We start from the raw sequence: 18,832 nt of genomic DNA on the forward strand, positions 1-18,832 counted from the left end.
TTCAGGGAGCTACTTTGCTCGCGATGCTGCATATTCCCACCACTACAGCAAATCTGCCACGCAGACCCACACGATGTTCCTGGCCCGGGTGCTGGTGGGAGACTTCGTCAGGGGTAATGCCTCCTTCGTTCGTCCCCCGGCCAAGGAAGGCCAGAGCAGTGCTTTCTATGACAGCTGCGTGAACAGCATGTCTGACCCAACCATCTTCGTGGTCTTCGAGAAGCACCAGGTCTACCCTGAGTACCTCATCCAGTACTCCAGCTCCTCCAAGCCCCCTGCCACCGGCTCCTTCCTCGTTGCCCTGGGCTCCCTGTTTGGCAGCCGGCAGTGAGGGCGGCTGGGAGGCTCCAGGCCTTTTCAGCTCATCTACCTTGGAAGAGCTGTTCAGGATATTTTTCTTTTTAAACAAAACTTTTAATGAACTGTTGTTTAATGTTCACTTCTCAATGAAGTTAGAGTCTTAATCCCTTTCTGATAACAGTTTTCCCTTTTAGGTCACTTTTGGGCTTGTTTGTGAACTTGCCAGAAGTGACTATAGGTGAGCACAGTTTTGCTTTTTAATAATGTGGTAATATTGTATTTGTTACTCTTTGCTGACTGCTGCTTATTGGCATTAGGCACAGAGTTTATAGACACTATTTTATGGATTTGTTTTAACTGTTAAGAGTTTCTATCTCTATAAGGATTCCATTTCTCAGGGTCTCGTGACCTCTGTTTTGCCTTGTGTCAGAGGCAGTGTAGCTGTGTGGGGACAAATGGAGTGTGCATGGGGGACCCAGGACAGGCCTAGTGCAGCTCTGTCAACTTCTGCCTTCAATCTGGCACCAGCCCAGGCAGCTGTATGGCTGCTGCTCCTGGGCTCTGTTGTTGGTCGAGCTATGTCATGTTGTCAGAGCAAATGGCTCCTATGTGGTGTCATTGAGTCCCTGCTGGTTTTCCTTTGTCTTGACGGGATCAACAGCTGTCCAGAGGAAACAGAGCCACCCTGGTAGGAGATGTAGATGAGTACCCCTGCCCCTGGACCTGGCCTGTGAGTGCCCATACCTATATCCCTTAAGCACATTGGACACCTTCAAGTGTGGGTTTTATGTCCCTATGAGGTTGAATACCTGTGCTGCAAATGTCACGAAAGAGTATGGAAATAAAAGACTATTTATCTGAAATGGATGAAGACTGGAACTTATTCTTCAGTGTCTATTTACTGAACATCTGTTGGGTACCAGGTACTTTTCTGAGTTTGGGGGCATTGTTTTAGTTCTTTGGACTGCTGTAATAAATTTCCATGGACTGGGTAGCTTGTAAACAACAGACATTTATTGTTTACAACTCTGAAGTCTGGTAGTCTAAGGTCATGGTGCCTGCAGATTTGGTGTCTGGTGAGGACTCATTTCTCATAGGTGGCCCCTTCTCACTGTAACCTGAGGGGTAGGAGGGTCTCTCAGGCCTTTTATTTTAAAGGGCACTGATTCCATTCATGAGCACTCCACCTTCAGGACCTAATCACCTCATAAAACCCCACTGCCCAGTACTGTCACCTTAGGGGTGAAGGATTAATGTATGGATTTTGGGAGAGAAACAAAATTCAGTCCCCAGCTGGCCTACAGCAGAACTGTCGGTGACCTCAGTAGGGCTGTATACGGACTTAATCACAAAGCTGAAGGTTTGTGCTTCTCACTTGCTCGAACCCTTCTAAGACCTTAGGGGGACCCTAGCAATATAGAGTCACATGATTGTATGTTTTGGTAAGGTTTGTAAAATTACATATCTGATTTCCTTTATTTCCCCCCCTCATAGAAATCTCAGCCCCACAAAACCCAGGTTCACTATTGATCCTGTGCATCATGGCCACAGCGTGCTGTGGCATTGGCTGGTTCTGGCCCAGTTGGCAGAGGGGCTGGCAGCCTCCTAAGATACGAGTACATTCCTGGCTTGGTGCTTCTGCTTAGTTGGTTTGTCCTATGGTGTTCAGATCCAGGGCTAACTAGCTTCCCCATCTTTGCAGTGATCTGAATAGGTAAGCTAGAGAGGAGCTGAGTTCAATGAGCAGAAAAACAAGCAGCAGCTCAGCCTTGCTCACCAGCAGGGCCAGCCCCGTGGCTACCTGTGGTATGATTCAGAGTCCCCAATATCCTCCCCTCACAACCTGACTAATCCTGAAGTTTCCTTCATTGCTTTTTGACTGAGTCATTGGTTACTGAGTGATCGGTTGCTGAGTCATCGTTTCAGTAGTAGGGGAAGGGGCCCTGGAGAAACACCAGATGAGGTGCTTGCTGTAACATAAAGGCCTGACTGTAAAGGACTGCTCCTAGCTCCTTAACCATCTGGCTGTTCACAGTGGGCGGTGGGGGTGGGGGTGAGGGGTGGGGAGTGGCCAGAGGAACAAGGTGGGAGGTGGTCATGTGCTCCAGAAAAGCTAAGTAAGCTGTGAAGGACAGAGGCCACTGGATTTGGTGACCTTTGAGAAAGCAAGTTAGAAAGAGTAACTGCTTGGACTGGGTCCACGGAGACAAGCTGCTGGGGGCAGGGAAGCTGTTTCTGTGGGTGCTTGAAGGGGTGGCATTGTGATGGAAAGGAGCCAGAATGCCTGCAGCTCTTAGATGTCTGGTGCCAAGGCACAGGGGGATCCAGGCAGGGTCGTGTGGTGGGAGTTGGTCCTGGTGTTCGTGAGGACGCGGTTGGGATGCGGTGAAATGTCTGAAGGAGTACCCAACCGGCGTGATGCTGCTGTTTCCTGCCCACAATAGATGGTGGGCTTGAACTGAGGGATTTAAGCAGGGTTAGGGATGATGGGGTTTAAACAGTGGAAGGACTGGGAGTTCAAGGGTTCTGGCATACTGAGGGAGTGTGCAGATGGTGACCACCTAGACACGGAAGGTGAGGGAGGCCAGATGGAGCGGACGGGCTGGGGGTGCAGGGCCGGAGCTGCAGGTGGTAGGGACTGTGCTCCCAGGAGGAAGCTGAGTGCTCAGTCGGCTGACCTGCAGGTGGGGTTCTGTGGTGGCAGGGTGCTGGGGGGTAGGGGACCAGGCTGGACAGTAAGAGAGCCAGGTGGGTCCTTGGGAGTATGTGCTTTTCTTCAGTGAGTCTGAGTCCCAGGACCAGGCACTGTAGAGTCTGGGTGAACCAGAAAAGGTAGTAACAGCAAGGGTGTAGAGGGGGTCATGTGGTCAGTCTGGCCTGGACCTCCCAGAACTGGGGCAGTGGCGCAGTGTGGTTTAGAGGACTGGGGCAGCACAGGGAGCCAGGCTGCCTTCTTTGTTTTTGTACTGGGAATCAAACCCAGGGGCACTTCACTGAGCCACGTTCCCAGCCCCTTTGCATTTCGTTTTGAGACAGTGTCTTGCCAAGCTGCTTAGGGTCTTGCTAAATTGCTGAACCTGGCTTTGAACTGGTGAATCTCCTGCCTCAGCCTCCCGAGCCACTGGGGTTACAGGCGTGTGCCACGGTGGCCTGGCTTTAGGGGCTGTCTTCCTTTCTTTATGGAAGCCAGAGAGAAGGGGGCCTCTGAGGGAGCTTACAGGGGCACATGAGGGGCTCTCGGGCTCCCGCCAAGGCTGTTCACTGTTTCATGTTCAGCTGCTCAGACATCAAATAGAGGAGCTCTCCTGTTTCACACGTGAGAAGACTGTGGCACAGGACCACGCACCTCTGGGGGCAGAGCTGGCATTCAGTTGGCTAATGCTTCGCTGAATGTGACCTCACTAACACAATCATTATTTTTACTAAAATTCACCTCTATATTTTAATGTTTTGATTAAAATTAAGAAAAGAGTCGATGCCTTTTAAGGACATTTCAGCCCACATTGTTTTTTTTTTTTTTTTTTTTTTTGTCTGTAGAAACTTATTATAAAGTTGGTATGACCCTACCCAGGGTCAAAGCATAATAGAGCTTTGGGGTGGTTTTGAATTTGAGCATATGTGAACATGATTCATTCTCTAAAACCGTACAGTACATGAGACACTGGAAAAGCCCTGTGCTAGTGCCATCAGGCCAGGCTCACCTGAGGGTCAGTGCATATGCTGCACTGTAGAACCTTCCAGGCCGAGGCCAGGACTTCCTTTAAAACACTACGTTCTCAGTTACTTTGCCAAAAGTATGTTTCCACTTATTTATCCACAATCTTCTCTTAGATCAGTGGTTTAAACCCTGTCTGGCAGCATCAAAACCAAGTGCAACAAATGTTTATTAAGCACGTAGGAAATACTCATGAATAATCTCCTTTAATTTGTGTACCAGGCACCCTCTCAGTCATGCTGGATGTGTTTTAAAACATTGGCACTTCCATGGAGGGTTTTTGTAAACTCAGGGGTGCCCTTATAACACCAGTTTGCAGATACTGTAGCCATGAGGTGCTCCTTCCTTCCCCAGTCACCCAGTGTCAGCGGGATACAATCTTGATGTAGACACCATTTTTTGGGCCCAAGGCAGATTTGGATTCTAGCTGCAGTGGAACCTAAAATAGAGGAAATTAAGATATTTGTCAGAGTTAGCTATCGGTAGGAAGAGTTCCTCGGAACTGGGCCGGAAGTGGGACCTGTGAGAGTTCCTTGAGATTAACAAATCTGCCTCTCGTGGCCTGGCATGGGGCCCAGCAGCACACCACTAATAACATTTTAAAAACGTCTCCTTTTCCTAGCGTACGAAGTGCCACAGATGACGAGCTTATCAGGCCCTTAACTTAACCACCCAAAAAAAATCTAGGTAAGGTGCAGTAGCCTCCCACTTTTCAAGTGACAAAATGGAATTTCAGGGATGTCCAAGGTCACATGACTAGAAAACGGAGAGCTAAGTCTTCCACTACTCTTGCTATCCCTGCTCTTCCCTCACATATCACTGCCCTCTTTGAGGATGGTGGCTTCAGGTTGTTCTCTGTTCACCCATGCTGTGGCCTGGCCTCCTGATGTTCGTGAAACTTTGCTGTGTCTAACCTTTCAAAAGCAGAGGCCATGATGGATTGGAGCTTTGAAACCCAAAGAACTACTGAAGAAGCTGGTTTCCCCCAGAGTGTGTGTAAAGTGGTGGTTCAGTGGCCGATGTGAACCTCAGAGCAAAGAAGGATCCCCTGGGTTTCAGTGCTGGGACCCCAGCTCGGCCTGTTCAGATGCCTTTGAGGACTGTGTCAGACTGGAGAAAGGGTGTATGCCAGGAGGGAAGATGGTCTGCACCTGGGCAGTGAGCACACAAAATACGGTCATGCAAGGGACTGAGGTTTTGATTTGATCTGAATATTGAGATCATAAGTAGCCATATGAGGCTGGAGGCACAGCACTGGTCTAGACAAACTTGAAACAGGAGTTCGGAAAATGGAGAGGTGGTTGGGGCTGGCAGAATCAGAGAGGGCTTCCTGGAAGAACTCCCCTGGGTGGGACTTTTTAGAGGAGGTAGGAGGGATGGTGTTCAAGGTGGGGGCAGCAGTGGGTGAAATGCTGTTGGGTGGGGACTGTGAGGTGGGCGGTGGGCTCAGGCTCACCTTTAGTTCAGGTTGAGTTAGAATGGATTCCGAATGGATCCAGCAGGCCCTGGGGTCTTCCTGGCTCGTTCTTTTTCTTTATTGTACTCAAAAAATATATGTGTGTGTATGTATATATATTAGTTGTTGGTGGACTTTTTTATTCATTCACTCATTCATTCATTTATGGTGCTGAGGATCAAACCCAGTACCTCACACATGCTAGGCAAACGCTCTACCACTAAGCCTCAGCACCAGTCCTCTTGGCTGATTTCGAGCTGAGGGGTGCAGGGTGTGAGTAGTATTTCTGGACATTTGAGTCTGAAAAGCCCCCAAGAGGAAGTAGTTGACCCTGGACAGCTGAGGCCGTCAGAGGCCCTGTTCCTCTGCCCTTCCTCTGTTTGACCCCTTGCTTGTTCCAGCTTACTGTCAGCCCTCTGGATATTTCCATTGCAGTGCCTCAGTCTTTGTGTACCCCAGGACCTTCCCAGCCCCTTTGTCACAGGCACTGCCAGTCTCTGAATCTGGAACTGTCATTATCTGTTCCAGTGTCCTTATCGGTCCCCTCACACCTCCTGTTCAGGTCTGCAGCCATACAGAAGGGTTCCTGGTGGCAGGAGCACGTGTGTTGAGAGTGACAGTCGGTTGTGCAGGGAGGCAGCTGGAAGCCATGCTGGAGGACTTGGGAGTGAGAAGGATCTGGGTTTGAACCCACCTTCTTTTTGGCCAGTCACACATTCATTACTGACATTTGTTGAATGAACAAGAAAGCACCTGCTATGCCTGTCATTTAGCTGGATACTGGCAGAGCACAGTAGGGTTGTTCCCTGCCCTTACTGAGTATGTAGTCCAGTTCTATGACCTCAGGAATATTACTTAACCTCTCTGAACTTGGTTCCTCTTTTAAAGAATGGGAATAATAAAACTTACCATGAAAGGTGGTCCCTGGCCACCTCTGGGCCTAGGGTGTGCTGTGAGGGAGGCAGGGATGGGAGGTCCTAGATGAGCGAGGGCAATGTCTGTGAGCCTCGCTGGGACTTCAGGAGTGAAGGTATATGTTGTTGGGGAATGTGTGTCCCCACATGTGACCAGGACTGAACTGGGGCAGTAGGGGACAGGAGAGCGATCATCTGTACAATGGGGAGGGGAGCACCCTCCAAGAAACTGAAGCCCCTCTGCTTCTCATCCATGCAGAAAGGACTGGGAGGGGTCCAGGGAACCAGAGGGGGAGGTCCCCTGCCTCTGCAGGATAAGCCATGCACCGCGAACCCTTCAGGGTGGCACGTTTCCCAGCCACGCACACCATCTCTGGCTTCTCTGCTGGAGAGGGAAGAGCTGCAGGGACATGAAGCCCGGCCCTGGTGACAGAGCAGTGGTCACACTGGCTCAAGCTTCATGGGGCCACTGGGCCAGGCTCTGGTCCAGGCACAAGTGTTAACTCACAGACCTTCACTTGGAGAGGTGGAGGGTATTTTTCTCATCATCCCCTTTTACAGCTCAAGAAGCTGAGGCCCAGGGAGGTTAAGGAGCCAGTCCCAGCCCTCACACAGCCTGAGGCCACCCTGGCTGACTAGCCGTGGTACAGAGAACTGGGGTGACCCTCTCCCCAGAACGAAGGCCCTCACCTGAGTCTCGCTGCAGGCTTCCAAGCGGAAATCGCTCAGCACGCGGAGCAGTGTCAGTTTGACCTCTAGCAGCCCCAGCCGCACCCCGAGGCAGCTCCGGGGACCAGCCCCGAAGGGCAGGTATGTGAAGGGCTGCCGCTGCTGCTGGGCCTCTGCTGTGAACCTGAAGGTCATTGTGAAGGTCAGTGATGGCCTGAATGCCTGCTCCCTTCCGCCTGCAGCCCCTCCTTCTGGCTGAGCAACCCTTAATCTTAGCCTCCATTCCCCCAGGTAGGCATTTCCCCCTCAGGGTTTCTGTAGAACTGTCCCTAAGGCTCTGGAAACTACATGGACGCCAGGTGCTAAAGCCCAACCCGGGGCTCGGTGATCACAGCCCTGCCTGAGCCAGAGGATGACGAGGCATCAGCATTTCCTTCCTCAGTTAAGTCCCTGGAGGCCACAGCCACCCTGCTCAGAACAGCCCTCCCAGGGTCTGGGTCCTGCTGTCTCAACTGCCTCCCCCACCCACACCATTGGCCTGAGCACCCGAGACTTGAATCACTGGGAGGTACGATATTTGAACACCAGAGGTCCTTCCTTGAAGTTTCCGAATCTGCTACCAAATTGCTGCATTTGCCAGGTGTGCTGTGCCAGTGGAGCCAGGGGACGGTCACCGTTTCGTGATAGCCAGCTTGCTTCTTGCTACCTCTGGACTCAGGGCGCTATGAACCCTGCAGGTGCTCTTGGTATTTCATGGTCTTTAACTGAATTTCTAGGACCTGCTAAGCTATGGGATGTAATTTCTCTAGATCCCACTGCCCAGGGTTTCCCAGGGACCCTGTTGTACAGTTGGGCTGGGTTCAGCTGGAACCATTAGAGGTGAAGACACAATGGCTGCCTGGCCAGCCCTGCCCTGGCAGGTCACAAAGGAAGGGCTAGTGATTGATCCTGATGCGGGGCAGGGTGTGGAAGCTGGCTTGGGCATTTTAAATCACAGAGCCTGGAAATGAAATTAGATAATGGACCAAATCTATGTCAGCAGAGGGAGGAGGATCCAGGTCTCATGAATTTAGATGGCAGGGAAGTTTAGCTGACACTATGGACTTGTATTGAAATGGCTCTGTTGTCTTCCAGCGCACACTCAAAATACAACGCTGCATCCCGTGTCCTGCTTGAACAAATAGAAAATATTATTGTTTACATGCATTGCTGCTGAATGCTAAATCTTTGGATTCCATTTGGGATGTGTTAAGATGATATAAGTGAAATCTGAATTGTCATGACCTTTGACTCTTTGGGGAACAACTGCCTGTACCTTTGTCATCTCTACCGAGGAATCTCAGTCCCCACACTCACATCCCTCAGGGCCCATTTAACAGGCAGCACTCACCTCTCCGGGTCGAAGGTCTCAGGGTGCGGCCAGTACTCGGGGTCATAGTGCAGGGTACCCACCGCTGTCTCCAGCACGGCGCCCGCAGGGATGCGCTGCCCCAGCACCTCGCAGTCCTGCGCTGCCTCCCGCGTGAACCTGCAGAGACCGGCAAGAGAGTTCGAAGGTGGGGGGCTGCAGCAGATGGCGGGCCCGGTGTGGGGTGGAACAAGGCAGGGGAACGAGACCCAGCACCCTTTGCAGGGTGACCAGATAGTGACCAAGCCCCCACTCCTGAGGCCTCTACTGCCCAGAAGCCAGTCTGCAGGCCCCTTAGATGTGCGTAGCCTTTGCTGAAAACGCCCACAGCCGCCCCTTACCCATCCGTCCAGGAAGCAGTGGAGCGCCCTCTGCGCGCCTGGTATTGGGGGTGCAGAGTGCCTCCTGAGGCCTTGTTCCTGGCAGAGGCCTGGAGGGTAGTTCCCGGTTCCTTCCTTTCTCGTCTTTCCTCTCAGCTTCTTCCGACTGCCCTCTCTCACCCTCTTGCTTCCTCTCCTCCCATTTTACTGCCTGGCCCTGCCGTCCAGCTTCTGTCCCTCCCTCCCACAGACAGTCCTCATGCAGAGATCTCCGAAGACCATCTGATGGACGCTCTTCTGGCTTCCTCTTCCTTGGCCTCCTTGCACCTTTCTTTGCCTTGATTTTTGTTTGCTATGATTTAGATGTGCTGTCCCCAGAAAGCTCATGTGTGAGACAATGTAAGAAAGTTTAGAGGAGAAATGATTGGGTTATAGTCGTGAATTAATCCCTGCTGGGATGAACTGAACTGGTTGGTAGGTGTGGCTGGAGGAGGTGGGAATTGGAGCGGGGCTATGGGGTATATATTTTGTATCTGGAGAGTGGAATCTCTCTCTGCTTTCCAATCATCATGTGAGCTGCTTCCTCCACCACACTCTCGTGCCACGATGTTCAGCCTCACCTTGAACCCCGAGAAATGGAGCCAACCTTCTGAGTCCAACTGAGAAATGGAGTCCAACCTTCTATGGACTAAGACTTTTGAAACAGTGAGCCCTCAAATTTTTCCTCCTCTAAAATTGTTCTGGTCAGATCTTTTAGTCATAGCAGTGAAAAAACTGACTAAAACATTGTTTTTCTTTGGAAATAATTTTGACGTTGCAGAAAAACTGAAGAATAGGTGGCGCACACCTGTAATCCCAGTGGCTCAGGAGGCTAAGGCAGGAGGATCACCAGTTCGAAACCAGTCTCAGCAAAAGCGAGGTGCTAAGCAACTCAGTGAGACCCTGTCTCTAAATAAAATACAAAATAGGACTGGGGATGTGGCTCAGTGGTCGAGTGCCCCTGAGTTCAATCCCCAATACAAAACAAAACAAAACAAAATAAAAAAACAAAGAATACTAGATAGGATTACCTATATATCCTTTACCCAGATTTATCTACTGTTTAATGCTACTGGTAATATTTTGTTTCATGTGCTTTCCTCTTCCTCTTCCTCCTCCTCCTCCTTCCTTTCCATCTCCTCCTCCTCCTCTGTCTTACATACTCAAGACCCTCTGCTCGTGCTCCTTGACTTTTGGTGGCATTACCTGCTTTGGTTTTCCTCCTGCATTGCTGGAGTCCCTCCCCTCACTCTCATTGGCAGGTTCCTCTGCATCCTTCAAGCTCATGTCTGATGTTTCCCGGGATGTCACCCACACTCATGGCTTCTGCTATATCCTGAGGCACCTCCCAGCCCCAAACCAAACCTCAGGCTCTTATTTCCAACCGCAGATTAGACCTCTCCCCTGGGCTGTTGCGCAGGCTTCTCCAGGTGGAGGTGAGCAGAGCAGTTACAACAGCCGCCTGTCTCTCCCACAACCCTTCTGGACTCTTCCCTTCCTGCACCTTTACCACTAAGCTTGCTCAGTGGACTGTCCTCCTGGATGGAGAGCCTGGTCTTTTCTCTTCCAGTCCAGTCAACAAGAGTGGTCTCTGTGGCCTGCCAGTCTTGTTGAGAAAGGGCTGGGGAGAGGGAGCTGGGCAGGGGTCCCAGTGTCTGAGGCTGTGTGGCCCCAGAGTGGAGACAAATCAAAGTTAGTGGCTAGTGAAGCTTATAGCTGAATGTCAAATTCAGTGGGTGTGATGGAGCCATGAATAAAAGAACGCAGGAGACCAGAACCTGGGAAGACTGGGAGCAGTTGGGGAATGCAGTGAGAGCTGGTTTGGGACGAACAGTTGGGGTTAAGGCCTGAAGCAGGTTGGGGTGTTGGGGCCACTTCGGCTATGTTGAGGGCTGAGCCGAGGGTCTGTGTACATAGCTCCCAGGGCTGGTGAGACTGTGCCCCAGTGTGACTGCTGAAGCCAGTGTGGCTTCTGAGTTTCCTGAGTTTGGATCCAGTGCCTAAGTTTGGGCCTCCTCCATGAGCCTGCCTGCGAGGTCCCTTCTTGGCTCCTGGAGGGTTCTGGTGTCCTTGTCTCACCTCCGCTTCTTACGACAAGCACCCATTACCCAGATCACTGGAGCATGTCTGTTCCTGGCATCTCAGAAACCCAACCCAGCTCTCAAGGACGCTTTGGCTTGCTGGATGTGGACCAGAGATGCACCTGAGAATTGGGCCTACGATTCTGGAGCAGCATAACTTCACTCTTGGGGCTGAGCATTGCTACCATCTGGATCCAAGTGGCTTTCTGACTCTCCCAGAAAATTCTTGCACAGGAAAATAAGACACTAAACCAAGAAATAACTCCATTGTTTGCTTTAGAAAGTAAAGCAAACTCATTTATTTGGGCAAACAGGTTTCCTATCAAAACGATAGATTGCTCACTTGAGATAAAACAGAGGAGTGTCAACTATCAAGCCTCCCTTCAAGATCCTCAGCTACCTAGAGCCACCAGCCCCTAAACTGGGGTGTCCTAGACTCAGCCCCATTTCAATCATTTCCACCTTAAGACTCTGGAATCCTGACTCCAAACCCTGTAAATACCCCTGTTCTGAGGTCCTATTAAATGAATAAGCTGTTACACTTTAAATCCAGAAGCAATCTTCTAGAAACAAAAGTAAAGATGGAAAGCTGAAGAACCTCTCATTTCCTCAGATTGGGTTACAAAAATGGAGAATTCTGGATTATTGGTGTTTAGCACAAGCTTCCGAGAGTTCTGGCCATAGTTTGAATTTTAAAGGATGGGATGAAGCCTTTAGGACAAGGGCAGAGTCACAGCCGCAAGCTTCTCCTTATCACACTCCCCCTTCCCACCTGCCTACCCTCTTCCCAGCCACTTCTGGGACTATGGTGTTAGAAGTTTCTTTCTGACTTCAACACTAGCCCCTTTACGGGACCTGGGCCACAGTAAGGAGACAAAGCCCACCTCCTCAGCTTGGGTCTCTTATAGGAGGGCTGATGGTGGTCACAGCCACCATGTCAAGGCTTGTTACGACTCCAAGACACCTGCCCTTGTAGAGAAGACCTGTTTCCCCAACCTGACTGGAATCCCAGGGTGTGCATGCCCCCACCAGAGCTTACCCCTGTTCATTTCTGTGCCATCCCAACCCCCATGTACCTGGAATCAATGGAAAATATTCTGCATATGAATCCCTAAACAGGGCTTGAGATGTCTGACTATAACGACCTCAAAGCACTCGTTGGCTACTATGATAATTCTGGAATGTTCTAATGCCAGAACTGATCCTGGTGAGGTTGGATTTACTCATTTATTTATTTACTTATTATTTTATTGGGATAAGATACACATAACATAAAACTTACCATTTGAATCTCTTTTTTGGTACTGGGGATTGAACCCAGGGGCACTTAACCGCAGTGCCACATCCGCAAACCTTTTAATACTTTATTTAGAGACAGGGTCTTGCTGAGTTGCTAAGTGCCTTGCTAATCTGCTGAGGCTGGCTTTGAACTTGCAGTCCTCCTGCCTCAGTCTCCCAAGCCGCTGGGATTACAGGTGTGCTCCACTATGCCTGACTCATTTGAACCATTTTAAAGTGCACAATTCTGTGACATTAAGTACATGCATATTGGGTCACCATTACTGCCAGATGTTTTTCATCTTCCCCGAGGGGGACTGTCCCCATTAGCCACTGACTTCCTCCCCGGCCCCCAGCTCCTGGCATCCACCATTCTGCTTCCTGTCTCTGTGAATGGATAGCTCTGGATAAGTCCTGGTGAGGTTTTACCTAAAGGAAATTTGGGTTCCCCATCATCTGCCTTTCTGGGGATAACTACTTCTGCTGGAGAGCAAACGGTCTGGTCCGGTTGTTTGCCATGCCTGAGGGCATAATACCATTTGTTTTATTTTTAGAGTAGACTACGTGAGTTTGTGTAGGAGCCTAACATTTTTGGAAGAATGCCTTGACTTGTACCATTGTCTTCTCAAGGGACTTGGACCCAGGCAAAAGGCTGTGGGTGGCGGGGGTGGCTTTCCTTTGGATCCTTCTTTATTTTAATTTTTTTAAAGTATAAGCATGTTATTTTGGTAATATAATTACTTCAAAAATTAAAAATAATTCTATGCTGGCTTTTACTTCAAGTCCCCTTACCCCCAGCCCTTTTTATTTTTTATTTTGAGACAGGGTCTCTAAGTTACTGAGACTGGCCTTGAACTTGAAATCCTCCTGCCTCAGCCTCCTGAGTAGCTGGGATTATAGGTGTCCCCAGTTTCCATAAATACCTTAGAGAAAATGTTCTTATTACACTAGTTATGATGATACCCTGTGCCTGCTCATGACAGAAACTTAAGAGGCACCATGAGGCTCCCCTCTCTGTTCACCTCTGCTTTAAGTTCCGAGGCCAGGCCGTGAACCCCATTCAGATCCTGGGGTACTCATGCATGAGCATGTGCCTGGGCTGGAAGCAAGCACCCCCACTAAGACCTGGGCAGGGCCTGGTGAGGTTGTAGCTGTCCCGAAGTGGGCAAAACAGGCCATACCCTGGCACCTGTGCTTTCTCATCTTTACCAGAATCAGCTTCGATCCCTGGAGGCTGGCAAGTAGGCTCCACCTTTCCCCGTGTGGCTGGGTCTCCTGCCTGGCTAGGTAGGCCTTACAAGAGGCCCGCAAAGTTGGCTGAACTATACTTCGCAGAAGCCCAAGATTCATTCATAACACAACCAAGAATGGTTACGTTTTCTACAGGGGTCATCCTGAGTTTCCTCTCTGGGTAAGTGAAGCTGTGGCAGTGCTGGTGAGAAGTCACCATGCATTTCTGGGAGGGAGTAAAATAAAACAAAATGCTCACTGTCTCCATATCCCCCTAAATCTTTAGCTTGGGCTGATGCTGGGGTCACACTGCCTTGCCTTGCGTCTGCTGCTGATGGAGGCTGAAGGTTGGGTGAGAGAGCGCCCGCCGTCAGAGCTGCCTGAGAGCTGGCCTGGAGCCAGGTCCAGCACCTCCTTCCCCCTCCACAGCCCTCATGCTGTAGCGGCCTGGAGGTGCTGCGCTTCCATGTCTGTTTTCCTGGAGCTTCCCCACGCTCCAATGGGGCCAGTGTCATGGGGGAGAGAAGCCCAGAGCTGGTGTGGGGCTTTCCCAAGTTCACACAGGGGACCAGTGCAGCTCCAGGGCTAACTTAGCGCTCCCTTTATGCCAGTATTAGGCTGTTCCAGACTCCAGGCACATTTATGGGGCAACTTTAGCCAATCCACTCAGATTCTGTAGTTCCTGTCCTGTCCTCAACTGAGATCACGGGCAACCTGGTCCCCAGAGCAATGACTGTACGGAGTGACTCTTTATTAAGGGGTCACCTGGAGAACTGACCACAGCGTTTGAGTGTCACTGTGCCTGTCCAGGTTGGTTTCTATTTTGGAGGCTGTTCACTTTGTTCTTTAACATGCCTCTTGGAAGAGGTCTCATGGGGTGAATTCTTGATTGAGTTTAGATCCAGGAAATAGTGTGTCTTTTGATCAGTTTGTAACTTTCCTCCCACCGGGGAGCATAGCTCAGCTGGTTCCCCTCTCTGCCAGAACCTCAGCCACCATGCAGAGGTCTGACCCCAGTTATCCACCAGCTCTGAGCCCAGAAAGGGCCTTTGAAGCAGACTTGTTCGGCTTTATCACTTTGTCTTTTGTTTTGAACTTCATTTTAATGTGCATGCCACTACCACAGTCCCCTTGAAAGCAAGCTGGGTATAAGTCATGAAGAAGGAGGCAGATAGGGAGGGAGGAGGAGGAGGAGGAGAGATTGCAAAGTAGTTTGCTTGAGGCTCCCAAGGAAGTCAATAAAGGGTCACAGAATCAGGTCTTAATGCTGGTGTCAGGAGAGCCCCTGAGTTGCTGGCCTCTCCATACCAAGAGCCTGCCTTGCTTCTGTGAGATTCTGTGTTTGCTTCTGGACTTGAACATCTTGTATGATATCTGCAGTCACACTCTTTGTAATGTTTTTGGTTTGAAACATCATTTTGAGATACCCTCAAATCTTCCACATTTCCTCTTTTAAAATGGCAAAAGGTATCTCCATATGGTCTCTGTGGTATGTTAATTCATAGAAGTGCTGGCTGGAATTTATGAGATACCATTAAATGCTCTGTGCTGCTTCTGTTTCTAGAACCCTGGCCATAGTTTCACTGCTTTTGAAGGCTTGGGACTCAGGTTAAGATGTCCTTCTCCTAGGGGAGCCCCATATGGGGAAATTTGAAACAGATTTGATTCCTATTCTCAGGGCACTTGCAGGTTGGTGTGACTGTATATTAGTGACATGTGGAGTGGTAAAAATACATCCAAGAATATAATATGAAGGACCCTTACTGCTAAAAGTGCAGGGAGGAGAGGCCGGGCACCAGATGGAGGCCGCAGTCAGGTGTTGTTGGCTGGGAAGTCGTGTGTAGGAGCTCGAAGGACAGGTTTGGCAGGATCCATTGGACACCTGTGGAGGAGCATCCCCTGCCATGGATGGTCCCCTACTAAATGTTGTCCCCAAGGGCAGGGACTTGGATCTGCTTTGTACACAGGCTGATTTCCCAGTGCTTGGCAAAATAGATACTCAGCGAACGCTTGTTGAATGAATAACTGATTAGGCAGGGGCAATGGCAGACTCCACCAAAGGCAGGCCTCCAAAGAGACTGGCTGGAGTTGGGGGAAGGCCACGTGAAGGAAAGACTGGTGATGCTTCCAGAAGGAGGTGAACCCAGCAGAATGGGCCAGAAACCCGAGGCATTGTGCCTGGTGTCACGGGATCAAAGGCACCCAGGACTCAGACTCTGTCACCCAGGAGCACATGTGATAACACAGGAGGACCAGTGAGGGCTCCAAACAGCAGTGCTGAAGGGCCCAGAGGTACGGGGCAGGGTGGGGGTGGTGTGCATACCTGAACGCAGGCGGGTACATCCTCAGGGTCTCTGCGATCACCATGTCCAGATAGGGCAGGCCTTCCTGGAGGCTGCGGTACTCAGGGGCCCTCTGATGCAAGGTGGGGACAAAGGAAGAAGGTTCTGTTACCGGGCACCTCCAGCACTCGTCTCTTCCATGGTCGTCAGAGCTCTCTCCAACCTTAGCAAACACTTGAGTGAAAAACCCACGAGAGGAGAAGTCGGTGCACCCAGCTGGCATCAGACCAGAGCTGGACATTAAAGATGAGCAGGTGCAGCCTTGGACTGGGGGGGTCTTTAAGAGTAACAGAGGAATTTCGTTCTAAAACTACAGCAGCAGTCGCATTTATTAAGATCTGCTGATGTGGCTGAGTTCAGCACATCCACTACCCCCTTAATCCTTGCAGCCAGCCGGGAGGAGGCTGTTTTCCCAGTTCTTTTCATAAGAAAACCGAGGCTCAGAGAAGCTGTCGCATGAATAGAAAGTGGTGCATTGCAGCAAAGTTAGAAGCCAAATAATGAAACAGAATAGTAAGATGCAACATCGATAGAGGAGTAATAGTAACAAAACCCCAGAGAGCTATTGTGAATCTGTAAGAAAAGAACTCACTAGAAAAGCCATTGAAAGGATGAGCATAGGCAAGTGCAAGGAATACCAGTGGTCATGGTGAGAAACAGCAGAACACGGAGATCCAGATTTTCACACAGCAGATTAGGGCAGGTAGGGAAGTACTGATGGGGTTTGGGGGCTCCAGTGCTGGGGATCCTAGCATCCCTCCCGGTTCTCACCCACAGTCAAAGAGGAGGGAGGGTGGGTGGTGAGCAGCATGTGCGCATGCCCCGGGCCGCGGCGGGTCAGGGTGGAGGCCCAGGAAGTTCATCCACTGCTCTAAGAAAGGATTTCCCGACTCTCCCAGCCTCTCGCCACACTCCCCAAGGGGCAAAGGGAGGTGTCTGGTTGGTGGGTCAGTTAACCAACACTAGTCCAGGAAGAATCCCCACTGTGGGCAAGGCTTTCTTCTGTCCCCGCCCCTCTCCGGACATCAGGAGATGGTCCTCCTGGACAAGTCTATTCTGTTGCCACCACTTCCAGGGATGGACGGATGGGCTCGGGTGGCCTCAGTTCGCCTGCAGGGGGAGCCACGCACAACCAGGGAGCCACTGAGTGGCTTGATCTCCCATTGACTTCACTGGGGCAGTAGCAGCACTGTTGCCTGGGAAACCGTTAGAAATGCAGAGAAGGTAGAAGGGACAGAGGTGGCAGATGGGGCAGGGCCAGGACTCGTGGAGTCTTGAAGTCCCTGGTAAATATTTTAGCTAATCTATCATGGCATATACCATGATAGATTAGCTAAAATATACCTATATACCCATATATCATGGCGTATACCGTTCAATATCATGCTGCCAATCATGATGCCCCCTGGGTCAAGTTCCAGAATACATGTAGTTTAATCCCAGGTCAGTATGTTCGTGGGTTTGGAAGGTAAGTGAGATATTTAGTTTGTGATAAAAAATAACAATGTTGGGTCTGCCCCGTCCTCTCTCATCTCATATTCTTCCTTCCTTAGGGTCACACACCTTCATACCTCACCTCCCATTTCCATTGCAAGCCACCAACGCTGCCACCTGAGTGCTGAGCAGTGGGAAGGGCCCTGTGCTTGGGGTCTAATGCTCTGTGGGGTGCTGCCTTATTAACTAATAACTGCCTAATTACTTTTTTTTTTTTTTCTACCAGGGATTGAACCCAGGGGTGCTTAACCATTGAACCACATCCCCAGCCCTTTTTTAAATATTTTATTTAGGGACAGGGTCTCACTAAGTTGCTTAGGGCCTGGCTAGGTTGCTGAGGCTGGTTTTGAACTTACCATCCTCCTGCCTCAGCCTCCTGAGCCGCTGGGATGATAGGCGTGCACCACCACACCTGGCATAACTTTATATTTGAGTAAGGAGAGCAGGAAGGGACACCAGAATATGTGCTGGGGCTTGGCTGGTCCCACCTCTCGCTGCCTCCCTTGGTGAGTTCCCAGCTGCCTGCTGTCTCCAACACCCTGGACTCCTCAGCCCAACCTCAGCTCCCTGTGGCTGCTGTTGAACTCTGCCCCCAGCAGGGGCCTGGGCACAGGCACAGGGAGAGTTGGGATGGGGATCACGAACCTCAATGTCTTGAATTGGTATAGTGGTAGTTGCCCCTGCCTCAGGCTGGCAGAGCATTGTGTAAGTGGCAGGACTGATCAGAGACTACATCTCGAGGAAGCAAGACCTACCCAGCCCTGGTCTGGGAACCAATTATGTCCCAGCACATAGATTTAAGTACCCTTGGAGGTTGCAGTCTGCTGTGGCTGGAGAGCACTGTGGGAAGGGGATACACCTGGATTGACTTTCCTAGACTGTCCCCAGCTGGGCCTTGGTGCGTGGGTGTGGTGGCTGGCAGGACCCTCCAATCCCTGTGAAGGTCTTGACTCTACCAGCACAGCCAGTATGCCCAGGCCTGAAGGAGCACTCCTTGGTGGCATGGAGGCCACCCTCTCTTCCTTTCTCCATCACCATGAGTTTGGTTGGTGTTTGTGTCTTTGAGCCAATAAGTTCACGAAATACAAATTGTGTGATTTCAGCGATTCCGCATGCGACTTACATCCTCTGATTTTACATTGAAAACTGGCTTTGCATGATATAAAGATGAATGGCAAAATGCATGCATATAATTTAAAATCTAGATTTTCCTTTACCTAGGATGACATTAAATAGAAAATAAAAACCACTGTTTAACAAGTGGAGAAAGGGACCACAGAAGCCAGGGAGAAGGTTTGCCCACTCCAGTAGTGGCACTCCCTCCTGCCTTCTGAATAAAGGGCCTCATGCTTCCACTTTGCTTAGGAAGTTATTAGTCAGCCTTGCTGTCTGCGATTGGCCAAGGAGAAAAGAAAAAAGGAGCTTTTCTGTAGCGGCAGAAGCTGAACATGGATTGGACATGAGCTGCTGCTGGCCACCTTCTGCCTTGTGGGTTAATGAACAGAAAAAACAGTCAGCCTGAGAGAGAAGACACAAATGAGACGAGCAGAGAGAAGCAGAGGCAAAGGACAGAGAGACTATTTCCT

The 18,832-nt window shown here is 50.4% G+C and overlaps 2 protein-coding genes across 3 annotated transcripts in view; one reads left to right on the top strand and one right to left on the bottom strand.

The window, feature by feature from the left end:
- Positions 1-1,163, top strand: part of PARP12 (poly(ADP-ribose) polymerase family member 12) — a 39,872-nt gene extending 38,709 nt beyond the window's left edge. Inside the window, exon 12 of the mRNA XM_079152217.1 lies at positions 6-1,163. Coding sequence (XP_079008343.1) covers positions 6-331 — 326 coding nt within the window. The 3' untranslated portion in view covers positions 332-1,163. The remainder of the gene's footprint in view (positions 1-5) is intronic.
- A 3,004-nt stretch (positions 1,164-4,167) lies between these two features.
- Positions 4,168-18,832, bottom strand: part of TBXAS1 (thromboxane A synthase 1) — a 159,789-nt gene continuing 145,124 nt past the window's right edge. For both annotated transcript variants that reach the window (XM_079152220.1, XM_079152219.1), the window contains 4 exons: positions 15,734-15,825; positions 8,445-8,582; positions 7,076-7,238; positions 4,168-4,454 (listed from right to left, as the gene is read on the bottom strand). In XM_079152220.1, coding sequence (XP_079008346.1) covers positions 4,380-4,454; positions 7,076-7,238; positions 8,445-8,582; positions 15,734-15,825 — 468 coding nt within the window. In that variant the 3' untranslated portion in view covers positions 4,168-4,379. The remainder of the gene's footprint in view (positions 4,455-7,075; positions 7,239-8,444; positions 8,583-15,733; positions 15,826-18,832) is intronic.

The sequence above is a fragment of the Sciurus vulgaris genome (assembly GCF_902686455.1).
Source record: "Sciurus vulgaris genome assembly, chromosome: 8".
Lineage (NCBI taxonomy): Eukaryota > Metazoa > Chordata > Mammalia > Rodentia > Sciuridae > Sciurus > Sciurus vulgaris.